The following is a 13,764-nucleotide window of genomic DNA, read 5'->3' as shown; positions in this document are numbered from 1 at the left end:
CAGTGTAATGTAGCCTGAAGCTAAAGGCAAAAGGGTCTGATTTCCTCCCTTTTGCTTGATTGGAGGACCACTCACCCCGGGGTGCCCTCATTTCCTTATTCATCACCCAGAGCAGTGCGGTGTGGGAAAAGGCTTCCTTCACCTTAGGGTTGTTGCAAAGGAAAATGGGAGACCAGAAACAGAAGTTGGGAGACCTGAGCTTATGACCTTAGGTTCACAGCACAGCTGCTATTTGGGGGCACATGTTCTGAGGGTATTGCTACTGGAAAATCCGGAGTTGAGAAGCGCTTTTCATAAGAGACAGCCGGGTCGCTCTCTGGGGTCTCAGACTGAGGGGATGTACCTGACAGATGAATTTTACCATGACCATTATCTCATCCTTAGGATTATACTAACTGGAATTTGTAGTGTGTTCACTATGCGTCGGGCTCCTCGCACAATCATCTTGGTCATCACCTAAACCCAGTTAAAGCAACATTATCTCAGTTTATAGATAAGAAAACTAAGCCCCCAAAGATTAATTTGCCCAATGTCACTTAGGTAGATAGTGGAAGTGTCCGTTTCCTTATCTGTAAAATGAATTAATAATAGAACTAGACTATCACCTAATGGTTTATTACAGAGTCACTCATGAACCACGAAGAGGCAAAGCTCCGGGAATAGAGGGAACCGCTGTACAGCAAGTTCTGCCTTTTCCAGGCTTCAATTCAGGTGCCTTTTTCAAAGCGCAGGCGCCGGTGCGCTGGAGGCGTGAGGGTCGTGACCTCCCCGGAGCCCCTTGCGCAGGCCACGGTCGCCCTCTGCCGACTTCAGGAGGGAGAGCGCTGAGATTGAACGTTTCCGGGCCTGAGAGCCGACTGAGCAGCTCGCTGGCCTGTAGAGGGCGCTGCCGGCGTGCCGAGTAACCCACCTGGCCGTCCCTTCCTCAAGCGCTTCCTGTCTGATCTCTATGATTCTTCGATTGCGTCACGGGAAGTTCCTAGAGTTTTCAATTTACTGTAAACAAAAGGGTCGTGCGCCGACCCGGAAGTGGAAACGGGAGTAGCTCAGACGGCAGGCAGTAAAGCTGGGTGGCGGCGGCCGTAGCCATGGCGGTGGCTGTGGCCTTGGCGGGAGCCGTAACCGGCACAGAGCTAGGCCCCGCGGAGGAACTCGCCAAACTCGAGTATCTGTCTTTAGTGTCGAAAGTTTGCACCGAGCTGGACAATCACCTGGGGATCAACGACAAGGATCTGGGTAAGCCCGGGGAGGCCCCTGCGGCCTCTGGGCCTGGGGTCGAGGGAAGCGGAAGAAGAAATGGGGTTGATGGGCTGAATACGTGTGTCCCTGTGAGTTTCTTTCCCTCTCTGTCGCAGATACTTGGGCCCAGGGAACCTGCGGCCGTGGCCCCCGCTTGAGAACCTTCCAGGCTGAGCTGTTAGAAACCATTGCCCGGAGCTGTCAGTGAAACCCGGAGCGACTATCGCTCTTGCTCCTTGCTACCCCTGCTCCCAGCTCTAGTTAATTAAACAGCGTTAAGAACAACAGCAGGAGCAACCCCATCGTGATCATGATAATAATGGCCGACCTTTATTGACAGGGCAGATATTATGCACAGTGCTTTGCTTACATTATCTTACTTGATCTTCACACGGCCCTGTGAGACAGTATTATCTGTTTTTCGATTAAGAAAACAAGGGTCTGAGTAATTAAGTAATCTCCTCAAAATTACGTATCAAATGTGAGCCTGATCTAGCCTTTTGAAGTCTGCCTTTAACTATTCTCAACCACTTATTAGGCGTTGAATGTACCAAAATGTGGAATTGAAAAAGGCTAGGGGCCTAGAGCTAAGGCCACAGGCTGGTGGAGCCCTTATGAAAGCAAAGGGAGGATGGGATCAAGAGCATGAATGGAGGGGTTGACCTTAGGTACAGGGATGCTTGATCCATTTTAATAGGAAGGAGGACAGAGAATGCGATTGTAGGTGCAGATAGGTTTAGGGATTGGTGGTAGGAAGATGAGGGAGAGACTTCCATTTAATTGTTCTATTTTCTAAATGAAGATGAAGTCATCAACTGGAGAGATGGAAAGGAAAGGGCATGTGACAGAAGGGTCAGGGAGGTTAGATGTATGACCTTATGACTTTGAGTAAGATACCTAATGTCTCTGAAGCTGTTTTCCTTATCTGTGAAATGGGGACGATAATGTGTGTTTCTCGGGGTTACCATGTCACACCTGGGAAGATGCCCTGCTGCCAATATGTTTTAGTCACATTTTTCTTCCCAGTCAAGATGTGCTTGTCCGGTATCTTTTGTCTTCATTCTCCTTCTCTTTTAGATGGTAATGAGTGACAGTCTCGTAGTTTGCTATCTGGGTTGTACGTTCGTTGTTCAGCAAACACGTACTGAGCCAGTGTTAAATCATTTTGAGGTTAACCTCATTATGTAAAAAAACAAAATGAGGTATAAACTCCATAATTTTCTTGCCTATATATAACTGAAGTCTCCATTTAATTTGCAAGTAAACCACAAACATGCGTTTTCTGTTTGTAATACTGACACCATTTATTTATTTATCAAAAATATTTATTTATTTAAGTAATCTCTGTGGCCAGCGTGGGGCTTGAACTCATGAACCTGAGATCAAGAGTCCCGAGCTCTTCTGACTGAGCCAGCCAGGTGCCCCTGACACCGTTTATGATGTGTGTTTTTTCCAGTACCGCTAAGTGGTTCTGTGACATCAGCTGGTATCCTACATTGAACTGAGTTTTGACACCGTCTACCTGGAGATAACATCAGATCCCACAGGTTAAGGACTCAGACCTATAAGACTGCCCCACCCCAAACTTCAGATGCCATTTGCAAGGTCAGGTGCTGACCCACAGTCACTGTAGATCAGGGGTTCCGATGACACCCCTCTCCTTGGGTTTGATTAATTTGCTAGAGCGGCTCCCAGAACTCAGAGAAACATTTTACTTACTAGATTACTGGTTTATTATAAAAGGATATAACTTAGGAACAGCCAGATGGAAGAGATGCGTAGGGCAAGGTATGTGGGAAAGATGGAGGAGCTTCCAGGCTCTCTTTTTTTTTTTAAAGATTTTATTTATTTATTTAACAGAGATAGAGACAGCCAGCGAGAGAGGGAACACAAGCAGGGGAGTGGGAGAGGAAGAAGCAGGCTCATAGTGGAGGAGCCTGATGTGGGGCTCGAACTCAGAACGCCGGGATCACGCCCTGAGCCGAAGGCAGACGCTTGACGCTTAACCGCTGTGCCACCCAGGCGCCCCTTCCAGGCTCTCTTAAGTGCCCCACTGTGCTCAAATCTCCATGTGTTCACCTACCTACAAGCTCTCCAAACCCAGTCCTTTTGGGTGTTTGTGGAGGCTTCGTTATAATAGGCATAATTGGAAAAAAAAAAAAAAAAAGGCAAAATTGATGAAATCGTTGGCCACTGGTAAACGAACTCAGTCTCCAGCCCCTTTCCCCTCTCCAGAGGCGGGGCTGAAAGTTCCAGCATGTAAACACGTGGTTGGTTTCCCTGGCAACCAGCCCCACCTTACTTGGGCACTTTCCTAAAGTCATCTCTTTAATGTAACAAAAGACCTTTTTCACTCTCCACGCTTCTGAAATTCCAAGGGTTTTAGGAGGGCTGTGCCTGGAAAGGGGATGAAGACCAAACACACATTTCTTCTCACAAATCACAGTATCACAGTGTTGGACACAGAATTTTAAAACCAGTAACATTAAAGTTACTAAAGTTGGAAAAATGTGATAGTATTGTTCTGTTGAAATTAAATTGCCAGAGTGGGTTTAATAACTAAAAGGTATATATTTGCTACTTTTATGTTTTATTTTTTGACTTGATTCTTTTGATTTTGGCCTTAATGTATTATCATTTTTCTTTTTTTTAGGGAGATGGGGGAAGGGGCAGAGGGAGAGAGAGAATCTATTTTTTTTAAAGATTTTATTTATTTGACAGAGAGAGAGGCAGTGAGAGAGGGAACACAAGCAGGGGGAGTGGGAGAGGGAGAAGCAGGCTTCCCGCTGAGCAGGGAACCCAGTGTGGGGCTCAATCCCAGTACGCTGGGATCATGACGTGAGCCGAACGCAGACAATTAAGGACAGAACCACCCAGGCGCCCGAGAGAGAGAGAGAGAGAGAGAGAGAGAGAGAGAGAGAGAATCTTAAGCAGGTTCCATGCGCAACGCAGAGCCTGACGCAGGGCTTGATCTCACCTCAACCTGATATCATGACCTGAGCCAAAATCAAGAGTCAGACGGTTACCGAGTGAGCCACCCTGGCACCCTCCTATATTATCGCTTATATCGGTGTCATTATTTTTCCTCTTTTCAGCACTGAACTTTTTTTTTTTTTTTTTAAGATTTTATTTATTTATTTGACACAGAGAGACAGCCAGCGAGAGAGGGAACACAAGCAGGGGGAATGGGAGAGGAAGAAGCAGGCTCCCAGCGGAGGAGCCTGATGTGAGGCTCGATCCCAGACCCCCGGGAACATGCCTTGAGCCGAAGGCAGACGCTTAATGACTGAGCCACCCAGCCGCCCCATCACTGAACTTGTTTTTAAACATGAATTCATCTGGGGCGCCTGGGTGGCGTAGTCGTTAAGCGTCTGCCTTCGGCTCAGGGCATGATCCTGGTGTTCTGGGATCGAGCCCCACATCAGGTTCCTCCGCTGGGAGCCTGCTTCTTCCTCTCCCACTCCCGCTGCTTGTGTTCCCTCTCTCGCTGGCTGTCTCTATCTCTGTCAAATAAATAAATAAAATCTTAAAAAAAAAAAAACATGAATTCATCTTTGGGGTGCCTGGATGGCTCAGTTGGTAGAGCATGTGACTCTTGATCTCCGGGTTGTGAGTTCGAGCCCCACATCGGGTATAGAGCTCGCTAAGGGAAAAAAAAAAAGTCTTACTAATTCATCCTTGATAGTTCAGTTAATTTAATGATGCCCCTATATAATTCTGAAAATTAAAAAAAATAACCCAGCCCTGATTAATGACAGCTGCAGTGTGAATATGCTGCTGATTGCTTTGGAATAGTCTCTTGAGCATTGCATGCCTCGCACCACGTGACTTGCTTCTCCCTCCACCTTTGTCTACAGAATGTGGGCTCAGAAGTCAGATTGCCTGGGTTCCAATCCTGGCTCCACCAGTTATTATTGGGTAGGTGAGCATCTCAAAGCCTTAGCCTCCTCATCTGCCAAAAAAAAAGGGGGGGGGACAATAAAAAAAAAAGGGATCAATGAGGGCTGTTGTGAGGATCACGGGATAGCTTACGGGAAGCACTTGGCATAGTGCTTGCTGGGTCTATGGCAGGTGGTCTCAAAGCCTTAACCGTTGGTATTGTTATGCATAAGCTAAGTCCATGTAGCCCGATGGCATTTGGCTTTTCCTTAGGTCATCAAAAAGGTAAAGGCACAAAAGTTCCCGCTAGGAAATGGCATGATAGCGCTAGCTTGTGTTAGCGATCCAGATCTGCTAGGCTGTTACTGCTGTGTTTCAGGTTTAAAATCCAGGGGAAATCATTATTACTATTTTCTTGTGGCGTTCACAGCGTGAGGCTTATTATCTCAACCCCTCACAAAATGCACTTTTCTTCCAAAAGTCCCTCACTTAAATAGCTCTAATATTAGAAATTTCAAACACTGGGCAGGTTTGTAGAGAAAAATTTGAGGGGCAAGTGAGTCTTTGATCAATTTGGAGATTGTACCATTCAGCAGCTGCCTGGCTCCCATAGATGGACTGGGTCTGACCTTCCTGAAACTGTAGAAAGCATCCTACTGTGTGCTTCCATCGTGGGGGGAGGGGAGAGGGAGGGCTCTTGCTTTGGGGCATTGTTAGCTCTGGAGTCTGTGTGGCAATGCGCACAGCTACTAGTCTCATGAGAGGGGTACGATGATCTGGGAGAGGGAGATATTTCTCCCTTAGATGCACTGAAGGGCCCGGTGAGCCATTCTGTAGTAATATCTTCTTTGCGTTTCTAAAAATTAACTGGAACATACCTGGATAATCTTGGTACTCTAAATTCTCTTTACTCTCACTGGATGGTGCTCTTTGGTTTTATGACTGTTGGATAGGCTAATTGGTTTTGCTTTTAATGTACTTGAAAGTGATTTTTTGTTAGTCTCCATTCCAGTTTTAATCCCTTTCCTCTTTTGCAGCTGAATTTGTGATCAGTCTTGCTGAGAAAAATACCACCTTTGATACTTTTAAGGCATCTCTGGTAAAAAATGGTGCCGAATTCACGGTACGTGTACCCGGAGACCCCTCTTTTGTTTTAATGTCACTACTGAAATTTTGATAGGATTTCACATAGGATTTTGGTGGAGAGAGGAGATAATTTGTGCGTACCAATCCAAGAAACCATTAAGTGTGTAATGTTTTCATGCCACTAAGCAATGGTGATATAACCGTATTTCCTGTGATACCTTTCTAGGAAAATGGGGCAGGATTTCCATCATTAAGTCTTTATGAGTGTTTATATTCTTGTTTTATGAATCCGAAGTTAAAGACAAAAGAGTCTAGGTTTTGGAAGTAATTCTGAACAGTAGAAAATAAAAATGGTTGAATGGAACGAAATTACTTTCCCCCCCAAAAGAATCCTAAATATCAGCTTTCTCTGAAGCTATTTTGCTAGGTTCATGCCCATCAAATTGATACCCTGTGCTGCTTTTGTTCTAGTTAGTTCCGTTCAGGAATACAACCACCTTTTCTTAGTGTTTCTTTCTTTCTTTTTTTTTTTTTTAAGATGTTTTCATTTTAGAGTGAGAGAGAGCGCATGCGTGCGTGGGGGCGGGGGGCAGAGGGGGAGAGAGAATCTTAACCCCAAGCTGAGCGTGGAGCCCGACATGGGGCTCAGTCTCATGACCTTGAGATCACGACCTGAGCCAAAACCAAGAGGCAGATGCTTAACTGACAGTGCCACCCAGGTGCCCCTAAAACTAGTGTTTTCGGGCACGAATTCAGGGGCTGACAATTTTTGTTCTGTTCCTTTGAAAGGATTCCCTTATTAGTAACTTGCTGCGGCTCATACAGACCATGCGGCCTCCAGCAAAGCCTTCTACTAGCAAAGGTGAGTAGAGCGCTCCGCTGCGCTTAGCCCCCAGAGCCGTGTAGAGTGTGAGCGTCCTGTACGTCGTGTTCTTTCCCTTGCAGGAGCTCCCGAGCCAAGTACACAGTCTAGGAACATTTTCCAAATGACTTAAAATTAAACCCATAAGACATAACTACCCAAATGAATTCTGATGTATCCCCCACCCCAGCACACACCCTACCACATGCCCAGATTGTTTGTTGAGGGTTTTGTCATCAGTGTTATTTTTAGAAAATTGAATCATGTTTATAGTAATGTATATGAGTAGTAGGTAGAAAAATGCTATGTCCAATTTTTTAGTTTGATGCAAATCTGTTATTGGGGTTCTTTGTTAAAAATGTTAAATATATCTTTTTCTTTTCTTTTTTTTTTTTTTAACCCCTTTATGCTCTTTGATGAAACAAGATCCAGTTGTTAAACCCAAAACTGGGAAAGAAAAGCTGAAGGAACTCTTCCCAGTCCTTTGCCAACCGGACAACCCTTCTGTTCGGGTACTGATTCCATTTTGAGAATGTCTACCATAACTGGGTGTTTCCCCCATCCCTGTCCTTTTTCTTTGTCTCATTAGTTCCTAGTTTGAAGTTTGTGTTCGTTGTAATATATTTTTCAAATTGAAAATGTTGGATCCTTCCCTGAGTACGCATTATGCATAGAATAGTGTTACAGTTCGGAGAATGGTGTTTGAGGGAAATGGGATTGAGAATTGTGGGGAGCAGTGATTAGGGATATGAAATAAGTATGAACTAGCTTAAGGTTCTAGAACAGATACCTGATATGTGAAATTAGATTTTTTTAAAATCTATTACATGTTAGAAGTGTTTTTATTTTTATTTGTTATTTAAATATTTTATTTATTCATTTGAGAGGGAGAGAGAGCCCGAGAGTGCATAAGCAGGGGGAGGGGCAGAGGGAGAGGAAGAAGCAGACTTCCTGCTGAGCAGGGAGCCTGATGTGATTTGGGGCTTGATCCCAGGACCCTGAGATCATGACCTGAGCGAAGGCAGATGCTTAACCGACTGAGCCACCCGGGCGCCCTTAACATCTATGTTCTGTTTATAATCATCACTCGGATGCTTTCACGGGAGGAGTGGTAGCTAATTGCCCTCCGTAGGCTTGCATGAAGGACAAAGGAAATCTGTCAGATGTAGCCGTGACTTCCAAGAGCCTTTGCTCATTCCTTCTGCCTCTCTCTCAAATTGTGCTGGAAATCTCCAGCTTCTGCTTCCTTCACGTAAAGTGGTCTGTGATGTAGGGCCTGTCAGGTCTGCCGATGGACCTGGAATGCAGATTCTCACATGATTTTCTCCCCCTGTCCTCCTAACTTTGCCGGCCGCTGTCGTCACAGACCATGCTGGATGAGGATGATGTGAAAGTCGCTGTGGATGTCCTAAAGGAACTGGAGGCCTTAATGCCCAGTGCAGCGGGCCAGGAGAAGCAGAGAGATGCTGAGCACCGGTTTGTCCATAGTGTCTTAGCCCTTGGAGGTTGAGGGTACTGTGATAGTAGAATTTTGTGGACCTGCTAAGCAAAATTTGGGGCAAGTTTATAGGATCTAGACTGGCCACGTACCACATTGTTAGATCTACTTCATTGCTCCCTGCAAAGAGTATTTACACGGCAAATGCTAAGTTGTTCATAAGATAGAAATCTGGGTTGAAGGAGGCGGAATATGTTTGTGACCTCATCCTTCATTGGCCTGCAGGGGCGTCCCAGAGAAACTATAATTCAGTTCAATGCTTAGTAGGCCCTTGCCATGTGTGTGGCACTGTGCTGGGTGTTGGGGATGCGGACATGAAATTGGGCCGGTTTCTTTTTCAAACAGGTGTTTGTTGATTTGTTAGGGACAAGACAAAGAAGAAGAAGCGGAGCTGGAGCCGCGACCGGGACCGAGAACGTGACCGAGACCGAGACCGTGATAGAGACCACAAGAGGAGACACCGGTCCCGCTCCCGGTCACGTTCCAGGACCCGGGAAAGGAATAAAGGGAAGTCCAGGTATCGGTCCAGGAGCAGAAGTCAGAGTCCCCCCAAAGACAGGAAGGACCGGGACAAGTATGGGGAAAGGACTCTGGACAGATGGCGGGATAAGCATGTGGACCGCCCACCCCCGGAAGAGCCTGCCATCGGAGACATTTACAATGGCAAAGTTACCAGCATCATGCAGTTTGGATGCTTTGTGCAGCTGGAGGGATTAAGGTAATGGCTGGTGTTCTTCTTCCACACCTGTGATGAGCAGAATTTCTCTTATCCCTGGGGATTTTCACATTCTAAAAAGTTACGGTTAATGCCACTTTAATCAAATCAACTGTATCAGGTTGTTAGAATTTGACCTTTTTTCTTTTTTGAAGATTTTATTTATTTGAGAGATAGTGCGTGGGGGTGGGGGGAGTAGCAGAGGGAGAGGGACAAGGAGACTGCACGCTCAGTGTGGAACCCAGTGCGGGGCTCGATCTCACAACCCTGAGATCACAGCCTGAGCTGAAATGAAGGGTCAGACACTTAACTGACTGAGCCACCCATGTGCCCCACTGTTTTATTTTTTGACCCCCTTTTTGGTACTTTCAAGTTTTTGAGTTTAAGACCATTTCCTTTTGTTCCAACAATGGTGGAAATTGGTTGGGGAAAATGTATTTTAGGCATGCTCCAGATGTGTGTGACTTTCCCTTAGGAAGCGGTGGGAAGGCCTGGTGCACATCTCTGAGCTCCGGCGAGAAGGCCGTGTGGCCAATGTGGCTGATGTGGTGAGCAAAGGCCAGAGGGTGAAGGTCAAAGTACTGTCCTTCACTGGGACCAAGACCAGTCTGAGCATGAAGGTAGGTGAGATACCCCGTGTCCTCATCCGATGGCCAAGGAAACAAGAGGACAAAGAATGAGTTAGTCCCCTTTTTTTGTATATGCTTTAGGATGTGGATCAAGAGACTGGAGAAGATCTAAACCCCAACCGGCGACGAAATCTCGTTGGGGAGACCAATGAGGAGACCTCCATGAGGAATCCAGACAGACCCACTCACCTCTCCCTCGTCAGCGCCCCTGAAGTAGAGGACGATTCACTGGAGCGCAAGCGCCTTACCCGCATCTCTGACCCGGAGAAGTGGGAGATCAAACAGGTCGGAGCCATTTGCCTTTATGATCAGAGTCATTCTGCAGGCCGTAGTAGTTAGGGCGGGCCCTGGAGCTCAGTGGCCTGGGTTGACTTCTGGCCGCTGACTAGCTGTGTGATCTGGAGCCAAGCTACTCGACTTCCTGGTGCCTCAGTGCCCTCATCTGTGAAACAGGGCCAGTGGTGGCACTGTGGGGATCAAATTAATCCGTAGGAGTGGAGCGCTTAGGCTAGTGCCTGCCTGTGGGAAGTGCTGTGTAAACATTCGTTCTTGTTCTCACCACTTGTCCGTGCACGTCAGAGCCACGGGGTGCCAGGCACTGAGTAGATGCTAGGGCTGTAGAGACGAACGTGTCATGGTTCCTTACCCTTGAGGAACTCAGAGTCCACTGGAGGAGACAGATGGAAACACGATTGTCGAAGTTGGGTGTTACGTAACCGGGAATGTGCCCAGTGCTGGGGAAAGCAGGGAAGGAGCAGGTAACACTTCCCGGAGGACAGACCCTTGAGCTTTTAGGCACCAGGTTGTGCCCCCTAGGGATGGGATAGATGATGTTTGAGGCCCCGCAGTCCCGGGTCGGAAGAGGAAAAAAACTTGCGTTTCCTGTGTGGGACCTCTGCATTAACGCCTACAAAGGAAGGGTTTCAGTCCCTGCCGGTGACAGGTGCTGCGCTCTGTCCTTTCACTAGATGATTGCTGCCAATGTCCTTTCCAAAGAAGAGTTTCCGGACTTCGACGAAGAGACTGGCATTCTCCCTAAAGTGGACGATGAAGAAGGTAACTAGCCACTCGGCTCGAGCAGGGTCACGCGTCCGGAAGACAGTGGGCAAGGAGGGCAGTTGGATAGGGTGGTTTAGATGTAGTGTAAGCTACATCTGCCTCTGAGTAGTGACTTAGCTCCTTTGTTCCTGAGGTCTCACCACTCATTATCCCTGAGAACGGGGGTTCCTCCAGGATGGAAGCAGAAAGTGCATTTTTCTGACAGACATATATTGTTGTACTTTTTGGTTATGATATATTTTTTTTAAGATTTATTTTAGAGGGAGCGAGAGCGTGTGTGGGGGATGGGCAGAGGGAGGGGGAGAGAGAGAATCACAGGCAGGCTCCCTGCGAGCACGAAGCCCAACTCGGGACTCAGTCTCGTGACCCTGAGATCATGACTTGGGCCAAAACCAAGAGTTGGACACTTAACCAACTGAGCGACCCAGGCAACCCTGTGATACGTGTTCAGAATCTAAAAAGTTGTAATTGTATTTTGGATAGTAAATTTCATCTGATAGTCTTAGTAATTGTTCTGAAAACCATGGGTCCAATTAGATTACCTCTGACTTGCCATGGAAAGAAATTTTAACTCAGCCTATTAACAGTTTTTAAAAATTGTGAAATCCCAGGACATAAAATTGATGTAAGTAATAAATGAACACTAGGTACCTACTGCCCAGGTTACAGAGAATTTTACCTGCACCTTTGAAACCCTTACCTGTCCCGCTCCGATTACATCCTCTTCTTTCCTCCTCTGGGTAACCACCATCCTAAATTTTGTGTTATTTCCCTTTTTTTTTTTTAGCATTTTCCTCTCTATAAATCTGTTCCTACCTACTACCTTATTTAGTTGGTTTTTGAACTTAATTCCTTTTTTTTAAATCGTTCTTTTGATCTTTATCAATGATGATTTTTTTTTTAAAGATTTTATTTTTTTGACAGAGATAGAGACAGCCAGCGAGAGAGGGAACACAAGCAGGGGGAGTGGGAGAGGAAGAAGCAGGCTCCCAGCGGAGGAGCCCGATGTGGGGCTCGATCCCATAACGCCGGGATCACGCCCTGAGCCGAAGGCAGACGCTTAACTGCTGTGCCACCCAGGCGCCCCTATCAATGATGATTTTTTATAGTTGTATTTCGTATTCACTGCTGTCGTGTTTTCTGTATGTAAATTTACCATAATTTATCCATTTTACTTTTGTTGGGCATATGGGCTGTTTCTGTGTTTTCGTTTTTGTTTTTTTTTTAAAGATTTTATTTATTTTGAGGGTGGCTGGGTGGTTCACTTGGTTAAGCATCTGCCTTTGGCTCAGGTCATGATCCTGGGATCGAGTCCTACATTGGGCTCCCTGCTCAGCAGGGAGTCTGCTTCTCCCTCTGCCCCCCCCACCCCCTGCTCCTGCTCGTGCTCTCTTTTGCTCTCTCTCTCAAAAATAAAATCTTTAAAAGAAAATGTATTTCAATATTTTATTTATTTTGAAAGAGAGAATGTGAGTGTGGAGAGGGAGAATTTCAAGCAGACTCCATGCTGAGCACAGAGCCCAACGCTGGGCTCGGTCTCACGACCCTGAGATCATGACCTAAGCCGAAATCAAGAGTTGGATACTTAATCAACTGAGCCACCAGGTGCCTCTGTTTTCTTGTTTTTTGTTTACTTTTATGAATAATACTATTATGAAATTTTTTAAAGACTTTATTTTATTTTTTGAAGATTTTATTTATTTTGCGAGAGAGCGTGAGAGAGAGAGAGCGAGCACGAGCACAGGGGAGAGGCAGAGGGAGAGGGAGAAGCAAACTCCCTGCTGAGCAGGGAGCCCGATGCGGGACTCGGTCCCAGAACCCTGGGATCACGACCTAAGCTGAAGGCAGACGCTTAACCAACTGAGCCACCCAGGCGCCCTTAAGATTTTATTTTTAAGTAATCTGTACACTCCACGTGGAGCTTGAACTCACAGCCCCAAGATTAAGAGTCTTATGCTCTAACAGCTGAACCAACGAGCCCCCCCCCCCCCCCGCCTTTACACTTCTGTCATAAGTGTGGGCTCCTTTGCTCTGCATCCTGGCCAACATTTGGTATTGTCCAGGTGTTCAACTTAATTTTTTGCTAGTCTGTTGTGGGTGAAGTTACTCCATAATGGAGTTGGATGGCAAATACCTTAGTGCCGTTTAGAATGTTAGACCAGGGGCGCCTGGGTGGCACAGCGGTTGAGCATCTGCCTTCGGCTCAGGGCGTGATCCCGGCGATCTGGGATCGAGCCCCACATCAGGCTCTTCTGCTATGAGCCTGCTTCTTCCTCTCCCACTCCCCCTGCTTGTGTTCCCTCTCTCGCTGGCTGTCTCTATCTCTGTCGAATAAATAAATAAAATCTTAAAAAAAAAAAAAAAAAAGAATGTTAGACCACATTTTTCCACAGGCTTAACTTCTTTGGAAAGTAGCTCCTCTGATCAGTCTTGGGCCAGAGCATAAATGGCAGAAGTATCTGGAGGGCAGAGGAGACAGTCCTCTCTATTGAATTGCTGTCTTTTTGACCTTGGGAGCTATCTTTGATAAAGATCGCCTGTATCCATGGAAATCATTTGTTTTGGTGAAAATGATTGGTTATTTCTCTCTTGTGTTTTTGCTCATTCATCTTTTAGATGAAGATCTTGAGATCGAACTGGTTGAGGAAGAGCCTCCGTTCCTGAGAGGCCACACCAAGCAAAGCATGGACATGAGCCCTATTAAAATCGTCAAGGTGAGAAGTGCTGGGGCTCTAACCTGTGTGTGGCGGGTGGATTTCTTTTCTTAAAGTAACTGTTGAGTTAGTTTCTCGGAGCC

At 46.3% G+C, this 13,764-nt stretch overlaps 1 protein-coding gene across 2 annotated transcripts in view; it reads left to right on the top strand.

Annotated features, from left to right (window-relative positions):
• The first annotated feature begins 998 nt into the window (after positions 1-998).
• Positions 999-13,764, top strand: part of DHX8 (DEAH-box helicase 8) — a 32,991-nt gene continuing 20,225 nt past the window's right edge. The window contains exons 1-11 of one of the 2 annotated variants that reach the window (XM_044389217.3): positions 1,215-1,236; positions 5,097-5,157; positions 6,156-6,241; positions 6,994-7,066; positions 7,493-7,578; positions 8,433-8,542; positions 8,929-9,282; positions 9,755-9,899; positions 9,990-10,193; positions 10,877-10,964; positions 13,584-13,681. In XM_044389217.3, the coding sequence (XP_044245152.2) occupies positions 7,033-7,066; positions 7,493-7,578; positions 8,433-8,542; positions 8,929-9,282; positions 9,755-9,899; positions 9,990-10,193; positions 10,877-10,964; positions 13,584-13,681 (1,119 nt within the window). In that variant the 5' untranslated portion in view covers positions 1,215-1,236; positions 5,097-5,157; positions 6,156-6,241; positions 6,994-7,032. Of the gene's footprint in view, positions 1,237-5,096; positions 5,158-6,155; positions 6,242-6,993; positions 7,067-7,492; positions 7,579-8,432; positions 8,543-8,928; positions 9,283-9,754; positions 9,900-9,989; positions 10,194-10,876; positions 10,965-13,583; positions 13,682-13,764 lie in introns of both variants that reach the window. The other variant, XM_026512722.4, reaches the window with a different exon arrangement.

The sequence above is a fragment of the Ursus arctos genome, unplaced genomic scaffold, assembly GCF_023065955.2.
Source record: "Ursus arctos isolate Adak ecotype North America unplaced genomic scaffold, UrsArc2.0 scaffold_24, whole genome shotgun sequence".
Classification (NCBI taxonomy): Eukaryota; Metazoa; Chordata; class Mammalia; order Carnivora; family Ursidae; genus Ursus; species Ursus arctos.
The sequence above is the reverse complement of the archived record's forward strand: the minus strand, read 5'-3'. Positions and strand labels throughout refer to the sequence as shown.